General features: G+C 38.1%; 1 protein-coding gene across 1 annotated transcript in view; it reads left to right on the forward strand.

The window, feature by feature from the left end:
- ERCC6L (ERCC excision repair 6 like, spindle assembly checkpoint helicase) overlaps nt 1-16,424 on the forward strand; it is a 28,880-nt gene extending 12,456 nt beyond the window's left edge. The window contains exons 17-33 of the mRNA XM_078857605.1: nt 789-937; nt 2,484-2,581; nt 3,882-4,038; nt 4,492-4,607; nt 5,008-5,077; nt 5,456-5,533; nt 5,700-5,931; nt 6,027-6,110; nt 6,778-6,841; nt 6,983-7,072; nt 7,425-7,506; nt 7,634-8,113; nt 8,702-8,930; nt 9,222-9,314; nt 10,375-10,438; nt 13,017-13,194; nt 14,434-16,424. Coding sequence (XP_078713731.1) covers nt 789-937; nt 2,484-2,581; nt 3,882-4,038; nt 4,492-4,607; nt 5,008-5,077; nt 5,456-5,533; nt 5,700-5,931; nt 6,027-6,110; nt 6,778-6,841; nt 6,983-7,072; nt 7,425-7,506; nt 7,634-8,113; nt 8,702-8,930; nt 9,222-9,314; nt 10,375-10,438; nt 13,017-13,194; nt 14,434-14,438 — 2,269 coding nt within the window. The 3' untranslated portion in view covers nt 14,439-16,424. The remainder of the gene's footprint in view (nt 1-788; nt 938-2,483; nt 2,582-3,881; nt 4,039-4,491; nt 4,608-5,007; nt 5,078-5,455; nt 5,534-5,699; nt 5,932-6,026; nt 6,111-6,777; nt 6,842-6,982; nt 7,073-7,424; nt 7,507-7,633; nt 8,114-8,701; nt 8,931-9,221; nt 9,315-10,374; nt 10,439-13,016; nt 13,195-14,433) is intronic.
- The last annotated feature ends 958 nt before the right edge of the window (nt 16,425-17,382 follow it).

Consider the following 17,382-nt stretch of genomic DNA (forward strand, 5'->3'; position numbering starts at 1 on the left):
ACTGCTTAAAGATTGTCCAGTATAACCCTTACATTTTGAATGGAATGCAATACTCACCATTTTAAATAAATATACATTTTGGTACAATAGGGCATCATCTATAGAATACTTATGAATTTCAAATGCAATTCCTGTCTCCATTAAAATTATGTAACGATTGCCACTAGATGGCATGCTAACCCTTTTAGAATAGTGTACCATTTTTTTGAATGGATAATATTTTAATATTGCCTATAGGAGAATCAAGGTTCCTGTAAAAAATCTCCCACAGTAGAATCGTGGTAGAGGAGTAGGATTTCCGCAGGAATAGCTCAGCATCAGCTATTTGAAAGCATTTTTAATCTAAGTTCTTAAAATTACAACTTTTTGTAACACCGGTGAAAGGGCTGAAAGCCTATAAGCAGATAAATGTATTGATCGTGTTGTGATGAGTACAGGGACTCCGTCTACTTACTAATGAGTCAGGTTCCAAAGGTTGGTCGTAAGTCCAACTTTACTCCTGTCGATTCTTCTTCATAAATCAACTTGTAACAGGCAATAGCATTGTTAACAGATGTCAGCACCTGACTAAACCTTTCAGTGTTTGGCTCCTGAGACTCGAAACAAACCGGTGCTTGACACCGAACAATCGCTGCCATTTTATTGTGCGGCGGTCGAACTTGCGACTCTCAGTCCGAGCAGGCAACTGGACATACAGACCAGGTTTGTTCATATCTCTGAAAGTTCGTAAATCGAATGTTTGTAAGTCGTGGAACCCCCCCCTGTGTCCTTGTTTTTGGCTGCTTTAGGTATTTCTCTCAGCAGGAGCTCCGGGAGCTCTTCATTCTTGAAGATACAAAATCGTCCAAAACGCAGATTCATCTTCAGGGCATGCATTCGGCACAGCGCAAGACTGACACTACTCTGGACGAGCACATTGCCTACCTCCATACACTGGGTAAAACTGCCTTTTGTTTACCTCTTCATGAAGTGATGACTTAATTCCACTTGAGATTTATTTTGCCATTTTTCCTTGCAACAAATATTCATCAAATTGTTAAAATGAGCAGATTTTGAGATGTTTTACTCTATAGGTAATTTAACCAATCCTGATATTTGTGTAAGCTAAAGATGTATAAACAAAGGTGCTAATTCTTTATAGAAATATTTTTGTTACATGTGACCTTGAACATTCTCGCTCTGATATTGTAATGTGCATGAAAACGAATGGAGCAGTGCACATTGAGAATGCACTTGGTTTGGCCCATCTTAGCAATGCTCATTAGCGGCATGGTGTAAATTGTGGGAAAAATGGATGATCAAACGAATCCTTGACATTCACGACAGTTTATTCGGCACAAACATAACTTGGAATAATGCGATACATTTACACTCATTTCTAACAAAGGTTACGATCCACAAGTGTTTTGTGAATATGCTATTTATTTCCCTTACCTTCAACTCACATTGACAATGTTTAAAAAAAGTAAATGCTAAATAGTTTTTTCTCCAGAACTAAGCACTGCTTTCTTTTCAGGACTCGGTTGTTGAAGCTACCATCCCACCTCTGCTTGATTACTGCGATTGTAGCCCACAGATCCGCTTCAAACACCCCTTAATACGTTAATGGGTTTTTTTTTCCCATTCAGCTCTAGGAGTCCCCTTATATAACTCATCACGGAGCTATTTGCTTCAGCTGATGTAACTCGGAGTTGCATAGATATCGACACTGGCTGATCTTCATCTACAATGTTCTTAAATCCAGATCGGCTCATTGTGTAACTGACATTCTTCATCCATTCAAAACAAATCCTCAACATTAGATGCACTTGAATTCCTTTTGACCATTCCCAGGTCGAGAACTCAGACTGGCTCTCAGGGCCTTGCACAGCACCCACATATTGGAATGTCCTCATAATCTTAATATTCTGCATTTATCTTGAGCGTATGTTAAGGCCCTATTATAGGTTTACCTCTGCCACAATTTCTAATGCTGTAACCAAGCCCTGTCTGAGGCTGCATATTTACATATGTCTGGGACAAGATTTTTGACACTTAAATTCGTTTTTAAACGCTTGTTTGCATTCGATTTTGGCATTTCATGTATATATTTTTAGTTTTTGCTCATGTTGTTTGCACTTTGGATTATGGTCGTCTTTGTAAAAATACTTGCTCAGTGGGGCTCAGCAGTGGAAATAAATTCATATTTTATGTATTACATGTAGCAAACTTACACATTTATGAAATTACCTGTTTTTTACAAGCATTAAATGCAAAATTTGGGAGGGGAAAATGAACAATATTTAATTATTATTTTAACTCTATGAAATAAAGATTTTATAAACTGGCTCTTGCAGCTTTGCTGCTGAATGTTGATTGAATAAGTAGGGTTTTTTTACAATCATTAACTTTTCAAAATTAATACCATAAATCCAAAATATGCTATTGGTTTTTGATGGTGTATTTTTTTAATCACATGCTTTTTTCTTTTCTTTGTTTTAAAGACATGTTTGGGATCTCCGATCATGATCTTATGTACTCCTGTGAAGAAACGAATGCTGAGAATGTGGAAGAAGCAGGTGCGGACTACATTGAGAAACGGGTAAGGCCTTGGTACTTTCATCCCACTTGAAGTGAGGGAGGCCTTGTTGCTGTTTTGTGATGAAATAAAAAATAATTTCTTTAAGTATCAGGTGAGAATATAATTTTCCTAAAATGGTAAATACAATGACTGTACATTTACCTATTCAAGGCAAACTACAAAATAATTTTTACAGGATATGTAATTCTTCTGTCAGATGTAAATAGCAACATTTACTCAGATGGGATCAAGTTTTGATAGAAAGTCAGGAACATCGTCGTATACAAAGTTAACTTTGGTTATCATGCAGGGAAATATAATGCAAGGGGCAACTGTTAACGATATGTTCCATTGTTCGAGATTTGACAAAAGTAGTGTGCTGATTGTCTTTTAATCGCCACTTTTGCATCACATGTTTACATCATCCATGGGAAGTCCTAATGCGATTTTAATGATCACCGACTGCCGCTGGGATAGTGTGAAGCTAGGAGGTTCAGCCGAAGGATATTCATTTTGGTTTTGATGCCAGCAAGGGCCTCTGCTGTTGTCTGTTGGTTGGCATGATTTTATCCTCGGTGGTGGCAGGCGGGCAAGGTCTTTGTGGATGGGTAGTGTTGTGTTTGTAATGGCCTTTTTGTATTCTTGCAACGTGGCATTCTCGCTTCTGTTCAGCTGGGTATCGATGAGGTTCATGTGCAAACTGCTTCCCCAAACTGCTGCGCAGTGCTTAGCTGGAGAGTATTTAAACTAAAGTATAATATTTGCAGGTAAGGCCCACTGAGCTATGTAGCTCTTTTTCAGAAGCGACCTGGCCACAAATGATAGCTCAACGAAATGGCTTATCACGTGGGTGATCCTCCTCCCATAGAAATGCACGTTTAGTGTGCTCTTCGGACATGGAACATGCAGTTGGACAGCATTGCCCTCGCATTTTCTGCTCCCAGTGCAGTAGCTTAGAGCGTCAGCAGGAGGCCTTTTTGCCAGACGGTGTCATAGTTGGCAGACAGGTCTGCACAGGCCACAGCCTTGTTTAATTTCTGCTCATAGCCTACTTCAACACGCAATGCGAAATGTAAACACTTTGTCACAGCATCTTTTATTTGGTTTGAACCCAGCCTTCTTGGTGGTGTAACTCTCTCGTAGAGAGGGAGACACTCTTAAGAGCATGCATTGATTGCCATGTGGAATACACTTTGGATATTTTTTTCAAAGGAGCCAATGAATTTGGCCGATTTAAAAAATAACGCCGTCAGAAGGGCATGACCTTATCAAATGCACTATTGTGTGACTGTGTCGTTTGTTCATCTTGGTCACGGAACAGGTGCGCAAGGCACAGGAGATTATGGCAGCAGAATCAGAAGTGAACCAGCAGTTCCGCAAGCAAATTCTGGCAGGTACTGAACCGCCACGAGGCCTGGACACATATCAAGGAACAAGCAAGGATAGTACCAGAAAAAAAAAACCAAAACCTGAACCAGGTAAGTCCTTGGTTCTTCTTGTCCAGTTGCACTATTGTCCAACACATTATACTGGTAGGAACCTCCTGGTTACACCAGCCCATAGGGGATTATTGTGTCTGTCTGTCGTGCAAATGGGAGAGGTGGGGAGGGGAGAGTGGGGAGGGGCTGGTGGGGAGGGTTTGGGGCTGGGTGGGGAGGGGCTGGTCACCCCGTGGTGCCCTTATGAAACTCAACGTTTAACCTACTCACGCCGGCTTGTGCCCGCCCTCACAGTCGGGCATATTTGCGGTATACACCACGCCGCCGTTGACCCTGGCCATTGACCGAGCAACCCAACGTTCCTACCAGCTCCCTCCGCAGGAATGTGTTTTTATTGTGGCTAAATGCAATGATCTTAGTCCCATGGATGCACGACTGACAAACAGCTTTTATTTGAAATGTTATTAATGACACCGTATTTTATCTTAACAGAGTTTGAGGATGAAATGGGATCTTATGAATCTCTGAAGGAGCCAAGCCACAAGCAGGAAGAAAATGATGTTATTGTAATCAGCCAGGATATGGTGGACTTGACTTTGGAGGATGAGGTTAGTAAACCAACAATGCAATCATGGATCCAGAGGTGTGCTATAAGGGATAGTAACTAATATAAGAATATTGCAGATGCATTTTATGAAAATGTAATTAGTTGGATAAAATGTTGGAAACTGAGAGACCTTTATGCATCATCAACTTTGTAAAGTAGCTGACAATGATATATATTTTTTGTGTCAAACTTAGTTCGCATTGAATGTAGCCAACCGTGCTAATGGGACGTTATTTCAATGCACATTTTTATTTGTTTCAATGCAGAGCCAGTAAATAAAATACAATAAAAATCATTTTTTGCAATTGTTTGGAATAATGTAGGGGTTTAAATCGATATTTTTTGTATATCAGTTGAAAAGGGACATCATTGAGACTTTGAGCCTGTGTGTTGTCTGGCAGGCTGACCTGGCGAATCCGAACATCTCAAATATCGGAGCGCTTTCTAAAAAGTCCACCATAGAAGTTGAAGGTTTGTTGTGTGCTTCAAGTTGAACCTCATTTGTTGTTTGATGTATTTATTATCTTGTATTGGGAGTACTACGGTCTCTCTTAACTATGGGTGTAATGATGATCGTCTCAGAAAAATTCGTTAAATACTTGTATTGGTTATAATAAATGCTCATTGAAACCAATGCAATTCCATTATTTTTAAACCTGGGAGCACGTTAAACTTTAACCAGGGTACTAATGTGAAAGTGCCAAAAAAAACATGCAGCCCTAGACTTGTTTCTGCTTTTGTTGGAGGATGAGAATGAGTCCCCTTCTCAGTTAATGGACCTGCACGTGAAACTGCTTGTTTGGGGACTTGATAGGAAAACCCCTAACAAAAGCTCTTTTGCTTCCCCAGCAAGCGCATTTAACCTCATCCTTGATGAAAGTGAGGAGGAAGAGAAGGAGGAGGAAAATGCTGTGGATGTTTCTCCAGGTACAAATTATTACATGCTTTGTGTAGGAATATGTTATCTCTTCAGGAAGCTTATATCATGTACAAATGATTTTCACAATGAATATTAATATAAAATAAACTTTTACTTGACATCTTATTACGAATATGTGGAACAGAATGTAATTCTCTTGCGTGTTTTTTTTAGCACATACCACTGGAGATGTTCATTGTGATACTGAAATCAACTCTATCTCCATGATAGAGGAGGAGTCCCAATCAGTCAAAAGCCATGCCAACTCGCTGTCCCATGTGGAGAGTGACATCCAAAGTGTCGCTTCGGAGCTGCGTTTGGCTGGACACAGCAAAGCGTCATTTAGTTCTGAATCCAGACATGAAGATGAAGATAATATAGTTTTTGTTAAAAAGACACGAATAAGGTTGGAATTGTCTTTTTTTCCCTTTGCATTTAAAAATTATGTTTGTCACCCTTAATATTTTTACATGTCCATTTAACCTTGCTTTTCTTTCACAGGATTCTGGAAAGTAGCGATGATGATGATGAGGATGATGACGTACAAGAGGTTATATCTGCATTCTTGACAAATCGTGAAAAAAGGTGCTCTTTTTAGATTACCTTGGGTCAAACCATGTACAGCACTAGGTAGTTGCTGACAGGTTGGATTTTTTATTTTTGAAAAAGTAAAATTGTGAGTTATTAAAATGGACCTTTTTTAAAGAATTCATGTTACCAAGAAACATTAATATTGTACTGTTGTAGGGAAATCCTGCGTTTTCTCACATCTCCTTGATTTTCAAATCCGGAAATAACAACCCCATGTCGTGTCCATGTGGGTTATGGCTCATACTTCATTCACCATGGTGGTCAGTAAAGGGTTACCAAAGGGGTTTGGCAGGGACAAGATTGGTTCAGGTATTACACCTTACTAATAGTAGCCATGGCCAGTGATTGAACTTGAATTTCTGGGTTATAAATGGAGTGTGCTAACCACAGTGCCACCATGTTCTCCCACTGTTAAATACATAACAGTACCAGAAAATAAAACGTCTTTATTTTAGTAAGTGTCGAAATGATATATGCATTTGAAATCATTGAGACACTTGGTGCGCTTAATGTGAATGTCACTTTTATTCTTGCTCTAATTTCGCTGGGCTTTTTTTACATCAAAAATTTTAGACGTATTTTTTGCGTGTTTTAAATTAAACTAAACATTGTTTTGACTGCAGCTTGACCCGATGTTAAGGTACTTTTTTCCCATTTACAGACGAAGCCACACTTCGACTCCCACACGAGCAAATGTTCATGGGAACTCTTTGCCTGCGTGCGAGGTTTGTTCAAACCAATAAGCCATTTCTTCGTAAACACATGGAATATCCAAAATCTCTGTATATTCATTCGTGGTGTAACAATGCCCTTAACACAATGACAACTTGTATTATTTGCGTAATATTTTTAATGTTTTCATTCAGGTTTTGGCAGCTGAGCTTTCCTTCAAATTAAATCGACGGCGCTCCGTGTCATCTAATCTGTCCGTCTGCAAGATCTTAGATTCTGACCAGGTACAATCTTTGACAGTGCCTATTTAGAAGAAGTGTAGAGATGCATCAACTGAGATTAGCTTCCCAACTATGTAAATTAACAGCCCACCATATTAAATGTATATTAACTTGAGTAACATTTAGACAACTTATTGCTAATAAAATGTTTGCAATGGTGCAAATGCACAAGTAATACAATTCAACATTTTTGTTAATAACATTTTCTAAAAGGAAAATGTACTCTATTTGAATGTATAATCACTTGTCTGGGGAAGACATGCGAGTTAATTAGCAATTTTAGTTGTCGGATTATTATTTAGAAGTGCATTTAGAAAGGTGCATAGGTAATACTTTTGTGTTTAATTGTGTTTAGTTTGGCAAAGCTTTGGAAGTCTCTTCTGAAGATGAAGATTCTCCAATAATGAAGATGCAGTTGTCAAACGATGTATGCAAAGGTGACTATTTCTATTTTCATTTCTATCGGTCATGTCAACCAATGATTTTAAAGTAGTTGAAAGCATTAATTGTATTAATTTATTTCACTAGGTCTATTAAATCCATGTTTGTGAATTCCCCTTCCAGATGAAAATAATCTCCACCCATGCCACCGAGGAAATGTGGCGGAATCACCAGCTATTGACACGAGTGCTGATGTCGTGAGCTATCCAAGCAAAGACTTAGAATCTTCTGTTAGCGATTGCGGGTCTCGGAAAAATGGTTCCGCTACTTCTGTTGATGATGAGCCGTGCTCATTAAAACCAATGCAATTAGATGATAAATTTTCAACGGAGAAAACGCCAAACTTTAACCAGGGTTTCAACGTGAAAGTGCCAAAAGACATTCACAGCCTTGGACTTGTTTCTTCTTTGTTGGAGGATGAGAATGAGTCCCCTTTTCAGCAGCTAATGGGCCTGCAAGTGAACCGGCTTATGTCTGAGACTCTGGAAAACACACCTCGCAGCTCAGTTTCTTCCTCGGCAATTGCATTTAATCTTGTCCTTGATGAGAGTGAGGAGGAGGAGGAAGAAGGAGAGGAGGAAAGTGCTGTGGATGTTTCTCCAGGTACCGATAAAAACATGCTTTGTGTAAGGTACATTTTCTGAGAATATTCTCGGAGTCCTAAATTGATACATAAATTGATAACAGTTTATTTTGCTCGCACTCTTCGAATGGTGTGTGTAAGAATCTGTTTCAATTTGTGTTGTATGTAATGGGTTGCTGTGCTTCCTACAGCTACACCTAGAATTTGCGAGGAGGAAAATTTTAATATATTGCTTGGTGCAGCATACTATTACGGCCAATTTCATGTGCATACCCATTTTCATGCTTATTTGTTTACACCACACAACAAAATAATGTTTTAAAGTTAAAATCCTCCCTAATCAACTGCTCGCTGAGGTCTCCTGTAAAATCGAGTAATAATTCGAACGTACTGCTATTGATAATAAAAAAAAAAGTGAAACAAAGTTATTCGTTTAATATTCTAAGTACAACTAATCTATTGATCAAGAATACCTCATTTTTTCAGGGAGACTAATTCTCTTAATTTTTTATAAAATAATTACATCAATGTAAAAAAAAATAGTACTTGAGGTCTTGTTACTAATATTTGGAATGAAATGTTATTCTCACGTGTGTTTTCTTTTTTAGAGCGTACCACTGGCGACGTCAATCACGATACTGACATTAACTCCATGATGGAAAATTCCCAATCATTTTTGACAAGCTTTGCAAGTTCGCTGTCCGATGTGGAGAATGACATTCAGAGTGCGGATGCAGCTTCGGAGCTGCCTTTTTCTGGACAGAGCCAAGGACCATTTAGTTCTGAATCCAAACATGATGACGATAGCATCGTTATTGTCAAAAGGACCAAAACAAGGTTGGAATTTCGATTTAAAGCTTTCGTGACTGCAGGGATTCATCTTCTTGGTTCTTTCGGTAAAGTCACGTAGAAGGGAAGTAATAAAATAATAAATATAAAACATAATAAAATAATTCTCACGACATTTCGGCCACAACGCAAGCAGCCGTCTTCAGGTGAAAACCAGGTCTGTCGGTGACTTTACCGAAAGAACCAAGAAGGTTGGAATTGTTTTTTTCTTTTGCATATCAACAGTATTTGACATTCTGAGTATTTTCGGTGTGCGTTAACTTTGCTTTTACTTTACAGAAGGATTCTGGAAAGTGATGGCGATGACGATGATGATTACAACGATGACGTAGAAGAGGCTACGTCTGCAATTTTGAAAAGTCCAATAAAAAGGTGCTCTATTTAAGATTACCATTAGGTCAGGGGTCGGCAACTAAAATAACGAGCCGTTTTTGTTATCATTAGGAACAAAAAACCCCCTCTATGTAGAGCTGGTGGTCCTTAATAACGTCGTGAAGCAGTCCTTAAAGAGCTGCATGTGGCTCCGGAGCAGAATGTTCCTGACCCCCTGCCCTAGGTCAAACCATGTACTGCATTATCCATATTCTTGGGTCTTTCGGTAAAGTCATGTAGATAAGTTCAAAGAAAATGACAAAATAACAAAAAACGACAACGTTTCGATCGGAACACAAGCAATCGTCATGGTCAATAAACCACATGGCATGGAGTTATGCTACAATATACATGTGTCAGGGTAATACATTAATTACATGACGATTGCCTGTGTTGCGATCGAAACGTCGTAGTTTTTTGTTATTTTGTTATTTTCATTTAACCTATCTACGTGCCTTTACCAAAAGACCCAAGAATATGAATTCCTGCAGTCACGAAAGCTTTAAGGCAATGCATTATCCAAAATATAGGTTTTTGGGGATATATTGGTCGCGAAAGCCTACGTGTTAAATATACTGCATTAGTAATGCTGACAGGTTGAATTCGTTTTTTTAAACGTTAAATTATAAGTTATTAATGTTGATCATGGAAATATTTTTTTACCCTGACACATGTATATTGTAGCATAACTCCATGTCATGTGCCAGTCGGTGCAAGGTTCTTGAAAAGAGGTTGGGGGAGGACCAGGATGATAGGTTCATGCTGTTAACCCCACGGTGCTTACCGCATTTTCCCCAGTGTTAAATATTTAACGCTGATTCACGTGTAGAGCACCAAAAGCATGCTTAATTTATTAAAGTGTCACTAATATAATATGGAGATGAAATGAATGAGAAACTTTTGGTATGCTAAAAAGGTGAATGTCATGATTGTATTATTGCTGGAATGACTGGACTTTTATTTTTAAATTTTTCACATCCATTGCATGTTTTAAATGAAATGCAACAATGTTTTGACTGCACCTTGATTTTATATTAAGGTACTTTTTTTTCATTTACAGACAAAGTAATGCTTCGACTCCCATACAAGCAACAGTTCATGGGAACTCTTTGTCTGCAAACGAGGTTTGTTCAAGCCATAAGGCACTTGTTTGTAAACACATGGAATATCCAAAAGCAGTATATGCATCGATGATGAAACAATGGCCCATATTCTCTATTTGCACCTTCCTTCAGTGCTAATAGACATGTGGAGCAAATACACTTTTGAAAACAGGTCCTAGGATGAGTTTCCTTAGTTATGTTATGACAAATATTTTGTCTCTTCCGTCAGCACTGCTGCGTGTTCTCACTTGTAAGAGCTGTTTATATTTTTGGATATTCTTGTTTTTTTTAGTGAACACTTTCTCCAGGACAAAGAGCGCTATAACGAATTGGCGTTCTACATGCCCCATGCTTGGCAAGGCTTGCCTGTATACAATAGTAAAAAAAAAAATCATTTATTAAGTTCAGTTTTCCAAAGAACTCAACCTTCTGTCATGGGCCTCATTTATTAATCTTTCTCTACATTTAGGTGTTTACAATTTTTTTTTGGTGTTTTTCCAGTGGTCCTTCTGACAGAAATCTCCAATTTATTGGCAAACTTTTATTTTGCTCATTTATCTTGAGCCTAACTTGGCAAACTTTGTTAAGGTCTTACATGTTTTCCTGTTACATTCGAACTGGTCATGACATCTTTTTCAGAAAATTGTAGATGGTTAATATTTTCCTAATTTATATGTATGCCTTCTACAATTTCATTTCCATAAAATATATTTTGTTCCTGACTTAACTTTCCTGACTGCAGGAATTCATATTCTTGTTTCTTTCGGTAAAGACACATAGATATAAAATCAAAATAAAATTTCATTAAAAAATAATGAATTGAAAATAATAAAAGCAAAAAAAACACAATTAAAAAATTAAATTAAATTATATTTAAAATAAAATTAAAATAATGAAAGCAAATACCCACGACGTTGCGAACGCAACACAAGCGGTCTTCATCAGGCGGAGAGAAGAGAAAAAAACATTTTAAAGACCCATTATTTTTTATTTTTAGTTAAAATTTTATTTTATTCTTTTAATGCTATTTTCTATCTACGTGACTTTACCGAAAGAACCAAGAATATATTTTGTTCCTGTAAATAACTTCAGCTAGTGTCTTCTTGTCTAACTCTCCGATAATATAATAGTTTAGTAAGCATAAAGGTGTTGAATTGTAATTTTTACGCTGGTAGTTATTGTGCATATATGCCATATTTAAAGGTTATCTGCAGACTAATTTATAATTAAATATTCCTCTCTAATAGTATTATATTTCAGTAAACAAGTCAGCAGTTCTCCTGCTGTGTTGGTGTCACCTGATGACGATTGCTTGTGTTGCGATCGAAACGTCGTGATCTATTATTTTTCGACCTACGTGACTTTACCGAAATAACCAAAGAGTATGGATTCCTGCAGTCACGAAGGCTTCAAATCAAGTTAATCTCAGTAAATATGTTCAGCATGAGTACCTAATTTAATATGTAATTACATTTATTAAAGTAGGTAAGTGGGGAATATTGTCAATTTTTATTTATTAAATTAAAGTGAGATTTTGTGGTCGAGTGGGCTCCAACGTCCAAATTTTGAGCTGACATTGAGATCCTGTATTCGTATGTTGAAAGCTGTTCATTATTACAACGGTATTCAGCTGTAGACCGTTAGTTGTCTCAGCCCAGTTGGCAGTGACCTTTGTCGTCTTCCTCTGCTAAAGTGACCTGATCCTTTTGAGAGTTAAAACAAAACTCACTGACTTTCTACGACATAACACAGGAAGACCCATCACTGTTCAAATGTGTTTGGAGTCATACCAGAATATGCATTTGTAAATTAAGTTTTTGTGTCCTAAATCCATGTATAAAGGCATTGTATAAATGTAAATGTGTGTCGTGAACTGCAGACCACCTGTATTTTTTTTCTAAATTTGAAAAAACTTTTTTTCTGACAAAAAAATACAAAATCAACATTTTATTGAATAAAAATGTTTAACATTTTTGCGTTTCAAAACATGTGCTTAAAAAAATCCGGACACAGTAACGGACAAACTCACACTTGCTCCATTATCGTACGATTTAAAAATGAGTTCTATTCGAAGGGTAAATGAATCCAGAAGTACTTCAATTGCTCAGGTTTGATTGCTCTCTTGAAGAACATGTTCTTAATGAAAGCACTGTGATAGGTTCTCAATTTAATATCAACCTAATGTGAACATTTTTAACTTAAATCATTCGGGTACAGCATCCAAGGTGCATCCATTCCATGTAATCTCCCTGAATACAAGTACTTGGAAACAAAGACTGTTGGGTGTCGTGCTGGCCACACCACCCTCTCTTGCACTGTACCAATCTTAATAGGTGCGAGTCAAAGGCATTTTTGTCCCAGCAGTCTATCATGCTATGCAGGGGATCATTCTCTGTTGCTTATGGTATGGTGTGGGTCTGTATATAATGCTCCTTTAAAAGGTACCTGACCAAACATCCTCATACAGAACTGTCTGAATCTAAGACTTTTTTTGAGAAATAAATACCATCATTAGAGTTATGGTATTATCCTAAGCACCGTTTTATAACTTTATACACATTTGATAAATCGACTGATACAATCATATTTTTTTTTACAGGAGACGGAAGATAGTAATCTTGAAGAAGATAGTGCGAGCATAGAGGCATTTTCAATTGAAGAATATGCATGGATTGAGCCTGAAAAGAATCGGACTGCGGAGTCTAAAGATGCCAAGGCATATGCGACTTTAAGAGACAGTGATTTGAACTTAGATTTTTCAGACTTTTCTATCGAAGGTAAGCCCATTTTCTTTTGATGTTCAAACGGTGTCATGGCTTTAGTATGACCCACTTAGGTGTTATTGCACCTGATTGGCAGTTTGCATTTCCCTTTGCTGGAGGGGTATGCATTTTTGCAGATTCATGTCTTGTATAGTGGACATTTTAATTGCTTTACAGGGGTGTCATAAAGTCCCTATTTTATTGAAATCAAAGCCGTTTAGGGTAAATTATGCAATAATATGATCAGAGGTATATTTATTAATAACACTTAAGCATTGGATTCTACACGAGCACCATAAATATCTCTGCACGGCTAATTTGTCAGCTGCATTGCGGAATACAATTTGCAGCATCTGTCGAGTTATTATTTTTGTAACTGTGCCACTCTCATCAGATCTTGCCGATCTGTTTGATACACCTCCGACTGGATAAAGTTCCATGCAACGAAAATCCGAAGGGGTTAAATCCGGAGATGGAGCTGTCCCAGGGCCAGTTGCCGCTGCGTCCAATCCAGAAATTTGGAAAACGTTCATTAAGCTACTCCGGAAAATTTTTACCCCTATTACGCGTTCTTGTACATTCATATTCATAGGGTCCTGAAATGAAAGATATACCATTTAAAATAGATAGGGACTTCATGGACAACCCTGTATTCGTGTTTAAAAGTTGTCAGAGTAGTAATATACAGTGAATAATAAACAATTATAATTTCTAGTAGCTGATTAGCAGGGAAAAGTATTTGCTTTTTGAAAGTTGTGGAGCTGTGTTGTCATTGTAAAGAACACCACTTTAGCTTCACAAACTGCACAAGGTAACACATGACTTGCTGGATTTCTTCTACTTTTAATGAGTGCTTATTTCCACTTTGTGGAATAAACCCAGCAAGTAATAAGTCTCAAAATGTTTTCACTTCATTTAACGTTTTCCCATTAAAAGTGTGTGAATTAATATTTCACTGTTATAAGAGGAATGTTGTACCTGTGTGTCGGTGTGATGGTGCCTGGTGTAATACAAATAGAATGTTAGAATTATTCCTTGTAGGATTAGCTGCTGTTTGCAGAGAATTAAACACAAAATCACACGTGCCCCTGCTGGCAGAGGTTGCCTCGTCTTGTTATAAGATGTCGCCATCACAACATAACAAAGCTGGAATTAATTTGTATTTAAAACTTTCCCTTCTACGTGACTTTACTGAAAGAAGCAAGAATATAAAGCTGTAATGGTTAACCAACTGTTTGTTTATCTGTGTTTCAGGCTAGCGAGAGGAACAGGTGGAGGTTGCAGAAAAAGACGACGATAGCTCTGCTGATTGTTCAACGGATGTCAGCATGTTACACATTTCATTTCTTAACTTTTGCGTGGAATTATTCCCCCCTGCACTAAACGATTAAGTATACTTGCTGTTTAGAGGTCACAATTTGGGGTAATTAAAAGCGACGTTGCGTCCAATTACTCTTCTTGATGATGTTCAGTTTACTACATTACTTAGTTATTTTGTAGTGAAAGGTCTGACGACTTTGTTGAGTTTCGTTTGGCAACTTTCCACTGTAAGAAGTTGGCCACAACGGTGTGCATTTATTTAAACTCGGCACTGGCATGTTGGCCTTTTATTATGAAGATTGTATTCTCCTTTATTGCAAAACTTACAGAAATTAACGCATGACGGTGAGTAAAAAAAAAAAGAGCAGGACCAAGGCAGCACATACTTGGCATTGTGAAGCAATGAAGAGAAAATACTGATGTACCAACACATTTAGTGCAGCAAACCAAACAGTGGCAAAACTTAATCAAAATTCCTTCGCTCAAAGTAGAATATACCGTTTTCTATTCATTACTGCTTAATCCTCTGGCAAGGTTACAACGAGGCAGAGGCGTGTGCAGAAAAGGGGTGTTACATCCGACTGAAGGTAGCATAACATAACCCTGTGGTTTTAGTACAAAACGATTTGTGCAATTGACAAAATTGTGTAAGCTAACACTTGGCCTAACTGATTTACCGAGGGGAGCAATAAAACAAACTGCCTAAGTTAGGAGAACTTTGGTGGGGGGGGGGGGGGTGAGATTGGGACCAGCCTTAAGTCTGTCATTACTCAGGGCCCACACTTCTCACGCGCACGGACACGTGCACTATCGCAAGGACAGACGCATGCACAATTGCATTCAAATATCCCCCCCCCCCCGCTAGCACGCATTCATCGATACAAGCACACAAAACATGTTCTCATTCCCGTAAAGATATTCCCAATGCAAAGTAACGCACGATTATGTCCAATTGCACAAATAAATGTACGTGAAATCATGCATTTTTAAGGCAGTCATTTGTAGAATTAATACTGGAGAACTGACAGTTTCCATATGGGTCCCAGGTTTTCGGGTTAGATCGTGGGGTAGTGGGTTAAACAAAAACTTATATTTACGCGTTCTAACCAAAAAAAAACACTTATGGATAATATGCACGACTCACGATTATTTTGAGTTGCAGATGTAAGCACCATGCTTATTGCCTTGTCCTCAAGAGGTGTGCAACACATTGCCCTTGATTGTGGTTTTGCGAAGAAATTTTGGATTGAGATAGTGATTGAACCGCGAAGCTGTTATTTTGAGGGTGTCCCGTTAATAAATGTTGGAGTACCCCGACCTTACCCCCCACGCTCCCAGGTTTTATGTTTTGTAAGTTATTTACACCCGCCCATGTACAAATACATACTTCCTTGGTGGGGTGGCGAACCCACTTTCGTCTCCTGCTTTAAACCCAGATGCATAAAGTTCGGGAATGGAGTCCGCGGATTTCCTGCACCACCCCCCCCCCCCCCCGCGGCACGTTTTGTATGGGATCTGGCAGCATCCACCTTTCTGTAGAACACCCCCTTTTGGAGGCTGGCTAATTTCATCCCAAGGATGTGTGAGCGCTTGGAATGGCCCAACAAGTAATTTGCACTATAGGTAAGGGCAGTGGGGGGTGGAGTGTTTTGAATAATTTCACCTTCAGTCAGGAGGCTGTAAAATTACTAACTTTGTGTAAATACCGAAACGCAACACATCAAAATTGTTCAATTAATGTTACGCCTGTATGAACTGTCGCTCGAGCACCCACTACGGACTGTCAAATGGATTAGAGGTGGCATCACAGTTTAAATAAAAACAACATTTTAATTACATTGCCTGAATTACTATTTATCCTACACTTTTTAAACAATCGCATGAATCGATCGTAACCTTCAATCGTGGTAATTGCTATTGAACAATAAAATCAAATGTTTAAAACCCTTGAACAAACCAAGCTCCGTGGTTTTCTAGAACAATTTTTCAGTTGCAGGTACAGCATTCTGGTTGAAGCGAGTCTACGGTGTTACGTTCAAATGATCAAATCCTCCATCGAGCATGTCCAACGGTTGCTCAAGGAACAACACTCGTGTAATTGATTAAACGCATTTGGCTTGCGTGCAGACTAAAGCTTCTGCTGTGAGGAATTGCGTTAAGAGAATCTAATCAACTACACGGGCGCTGACACCAGAGACTAAAATACACACATTTTCCAGAAAGTAATTTTGGAAAACAAATTGAATACGTCCAATGATGAACAAAGCGATGCATTTTCAAAACGGGTTCTGCTAGAATTTGTTTCGGCACTTGGAGGCGTGCTTTGTTATAAATTTGTCCATACGAGTGGTAGTTACATAAAAAAAAGTCCATTTATGGTTGTCTACCAAATTTAGAAAAAAGATTTTGCTGGCTGGTCATACTCTGCCCAGCGTGCGTAGTTAAAAATGTTTGCAATATATTCGAACTAATAAATACAAATACATAGTAACAGAATATAACGTAAAAAAAGTCAGGAAGCAACGTATAAGTAAATGTAGAGCTTTCTTTTTGACATTTCTATATTTAAAATGGGATTTATATAGCAATTGCCTTTGATCATGTCAAATTAAGTGAACTTTTGCCTTGTGGAATGACAATAGAAATTGGGATTTTATTTTGAGGATCACTCGGGATAAAAGGATGCTGCTGTTTATAGGTTTTTTTTTCTGGCAACAAAACGTTAAAATGTTAAAACACCAAACTGAAACCTTTTACAAGGAATCTTGTCTGCATTAACCACAATGCTTGTGGTCAGAATTCAAACAAAAATTGTACTTTGATAATATGTGCATTGTCCTTGAAACTGATTGGTCCACACCAGAGACGAACGGTGTTAGACCA

The sequence above is a fragment of the Lampetra fluviatilis genome, chromosome 6 (genome assembly GCF_964198595.1).
Source record: "Lampetra fluviatilis chromosome 6, kcLamFluv1.1, whole genome shotgun sequence".
In the NCBI taxonomy this organism is placed as follows: Eukaryota; Metazoa; Chordata; class Hyperoartia; order Petromyzontiformes; family Petromyzontidae; genus Lampetra; species Lampetra fluviatilis.